General features: G+C 41.1%; 1 protein-coding gene across 1 annotated transcript; it reads right to left on the bottom strand.

Moving 5' to 3' along the window:
• Positions 1-2261: 2261 nt before the first annotated feature.
• Positions 2262-3473, bottom strand: LOC125312962. The gene has a single exon (XM_048273060.1). It carries the CDS (start codon positions 3471-3473, stop codon positions 2262-2264), a length of 1212 nt encoding a protein of 403 aa, XP_048129017.1.
• Positions 3474-3840: the final 367 nt, after the last annotated feature.

The following is a 3840-nucleotide window of genomic DNA, read 5'->3' as shown; positions in this document are numbered from 1 at the left end:
CTAATCCTTTGACCATCAAAATCACAAACTTATACGCTTATGACAAATTTACTTTCCGTCGGTTTTCGTCAAATTTTATTGTCAAATTGCCGATGCGGATGATACGTGGCGCTTGACGTGGCAAGCACCATTGAATACAAACATTCATCGAAGTCTTTGTATAAGGTCGTGGAAATTGCAAACACCACTTAGCGAGAACTCTTCGGTGACACTTTTCTTGGTAAATCTAGGACGATTAACAAAGCAATCATGCCAAGTTATGATGTGCAACCAAGTTTCTTTTCGAGATTTCTCTAACATCGTCTCTGTATCATCAAATACATCAATTTTTTTCTTTCTTTCTATTTCACTACAAAATTTTACCAAGAAGAAAAGGCATTGCTATTAAAGGAAAATCAGTGCGACCAACAAAGAGATCCTTGTGATTGTGAAAACAAGAGTGTGTAAAAAACAACAGAGATTCTTTACCTCAGGATGTTGTCCATGATGAATGGTCCCACTGATTTTACTTTAATAGCAAAACCTTTTCTTCTTGGTAAAATTCTGTAGCAAATTAGAAAGAAAAAAAATCATGTATTACTTATATAAGTGCGATGTTAGAGAAATCTATAAAAGAAACTTGATTGCACATCACAACTCGGCCCGATTGCTTCGTTTATCAACTTTAATTTATCAAGAAAAGTGTCACTAATGAGTTCTTTCTAAATGGTATTCCCAATTTTCAAGGCCTTCGACAAAAACGATGATGAATGACTCAATGAAGAGGAAGACAATTTAGGGTTTTTTTGTGTTATTATGGATTTTTATCTGGATTTGCCACATTAACTAACGGAGGGGTTCGACCAAAAAAAAAAAAAAAACTAACGGAGGAAAAATGTGTCCCACATGTATCAATTTGGGGTAAACTTGTTAGTACCATTTTGGAGTTTTTAATAGTATTAGCCCTTTTGATTTCCACATGGACTCGTCATATCAATTGTCACGTGTTATCTAACTCAGCAATTTAACGGTAAAATTTAATAGAAACTAACAGACGGTAAATTTGTCACAGGCATACAAGTTTAGTATTTTTTATAGTAAAAAAATTAATTTGGAGTAAATTTATCATATGTGTACTAATATGGAGTTTTTTGTGGTGTTAACTCAAGAATCTCTTATATTATGTTGATGTGAGTATATGCGAGCAACCTGTGTCTAGAGTTTTTTTTGTTTTTGGTCAAAGTGTCTAGAGTTGAGAAGAGGTCTTTCATACCTACCTCCATTGCTGAGAAAATCCACCAAAAATAAATCATCTATTGTTTCTCGGCTAAGCATATGATAGATCAAACACAAACAAATAAAGGATATTCATATAGTATTGCAACGTAGTTGTTTCATTTGTCAGAATTACTAATCTTAAAATGATACCTCTTTGTAGAGCGCAGAACAAACAAACAAAAAACTTACAATAATATTATGAGTATATGACGACTAAAAGTATCGATATTTATATAACAATTGTTGAATTTAGAACTACGAATCACGAGCTTAGCCTGCACGACGTGAAAGGAGCGGTTCCTATCCTTGAATGAGATCGATCAGCACCACAATAACCGGTTGAAGGCGTCCGACTAAAAGAGATAGTTTTGAGCTTAAAGTTAAGAGTGGGATATCTTTAGAGACAAGTAGGGAAGAAACCATACCCCGAGTCTTAATACAATGCTGTTGCAAATGGCATCCATACCGTGTCGGGGAGCCAATTACATGTTTAATATTTTGCACAGTGATAGGGCGGTTGCGTGCTCAATTAAATAACAGTAAAGCAATGTCTTGTCAAAATTAGCTTGTCGAGATGAATAAGTGTAAGCATCGCATTGAATTCTCGAGACCCCTCTATTGACGTTATGTCGTAACTGTCGGCGCAATAATAAACCCAACATTTTAACATGGTAAAAACCCCATGACAGGTCTTCCCATTGGGATGGGTCGAGGACTGAATTGACCTTAAAGCAATGTTGCACCCAATTGTCTGCAAAATGCTTATTTCATATTGAAGTCACCAGCAAAGAGTCGACATAGAAGAAGACATCAACAACTCCTGCGACAGATAAATTCATCCTCCATAGAGGGAGCGAGAACTAGACATCTCAAAGGTGCACAGATAACATCGACCACGACAGTTCATACAAGAAACTGCGTCTACAAGTTGTTTTTTCGGGGATCAATCACAAGACCACCCATGAAACCTGAAGAGCTAGCCGTGAGGTTGATTCAAGGTTGTCTCAAGCCCACCATTGGTGAACAGCAACCCCTGCGTCCCTCAACCTTCCATACAAAGCCAGGCACTCCCAGTAAGCCCTTTTGCTCTTATTCGTCTTTCGGTACCCCCATTGACTGCTGCATTCCAGGAACATTTCATCCACCAGATGTGTCGCCCTCTTCCTTATCATTTCTTCGGCCACTTCCGCGTCGGCCTTCATCACGACATACTCTTCTTCCCTCACATTCCTGGTCAACCAATCCGATACATCCACGCGTGCATCCCCAGATCCGGTCTCGAGATGGTGCACCTCAAAGTGCTGATTTTGCACAGGGTAGTTCTGATGAAACCATTCCACCATTCCCCTGACATCCTCCCGCGAGCCTACCGTGATGAAATTGCGGCGGTTGTAGCCTCGTAGAGAATCACCCAACAACTCAGGAAGATATTTGATTCTCTTCAAGTAGTCTCTGGATCTTACTAGAGCTCGCCTTGGTGGTTCAAGCAACACGTCCTCTAAGCCCTGCAGTGTGGCTTTCTTGGCTTCTAAAGCCAAGTTGCAGAGCTTTCGCTTTGTCGAGGAGATTGTGAGCTGAACAGAAGCAACTTTCCTCATTGCCACGACGGTGCGCTCATATCTTCTCATATACACAATCTTATAATTTGACGGTTCTTGGAAAGCATTCAAAGGATCACTGCTAAGCTGAACAGCAAGAATGCCACCTATTTTCACTACCCTATCCACGAATTTAGGGTCAACTGAACCAGATACAATTGCAAAATCAAACATCCTGTCTGGGATCAGACTCTGGCTCTCCAAATCCGATTCCACGGCGAAATCGATCTCATTACCATCCAAGAATTGCAGATTCCCACCGAGCTGCCCAATACCAGAGCTCACAACCAGAGCTTTATCACCTTTCTTAAGGAGGCCCTCACGAGACAAATCATGAAATAGGACATTCATGGACTGCAAGTTGCTCATATCAGAGGCAACACCGAACTCAAGCGCATTGAATTCAAATCTTGAATGAGGGGATTTCATAAGGGACCCTATACAAGGCAATGTGAGTATAACCACAGCCAGAAACAATGATCTCGATACGACACGGAAGACCCTCGAATTGGGCAGCTGAATCACCATCTGGGAGTCGCAATCGGGGGCAAGATTCACTCCATTCAAATGTGTCATCTTGTACTGGTTCTTGGCTCGAAAACTATGAACCAAGTCCATTGAGCTTTTAGCCCTTCAGTCGATCAATCACACAGGTCTCCAAACTCGATGCACGGAAAAAGCAGCTGAATTTGGCGAAATTAGCCAAATTGGCGAACACCCAAAATCGAGGAATAAAAGATGAGTGCTCGAAAAAGAGGAATTGAACGCAGAGACAAAGGAAGGGGGAATCTTTTAGCGAGTGCAAAACCTAGCAGCGGTGTGATTACCACCCACGAGTGCAACACGGATGCTTCGGATTCTACACCACAGTAGCATCAATTGCCTCATCCTCTGTCCCTCCATCCCGGGAAAGCAAAACCGAGCTTGTTCCTTCACCAGATCCTTACCCAGACGCTGTCTCGTCACGCATCGTCCGAAACCCGGC

This window comes from Rhodamnia argentea, chromosome 11 (genome assembly GCF_020921035.1).
Source record: "Rhodamnia argentea isolate NSW1041297 chromosome 11, ASM2092103v1, whole genome shotgun sequence".
Lineage (NCBI taxonomy): Eukaryota > Viridiplantae > Streptophyta > Magnoliopsida > Myrtales > Myrtaceae > Rhodamnia > Rhodamnia argentea.
This window is presented reverse-complemented; position numbering and strand designations above follow the sequence as displayed.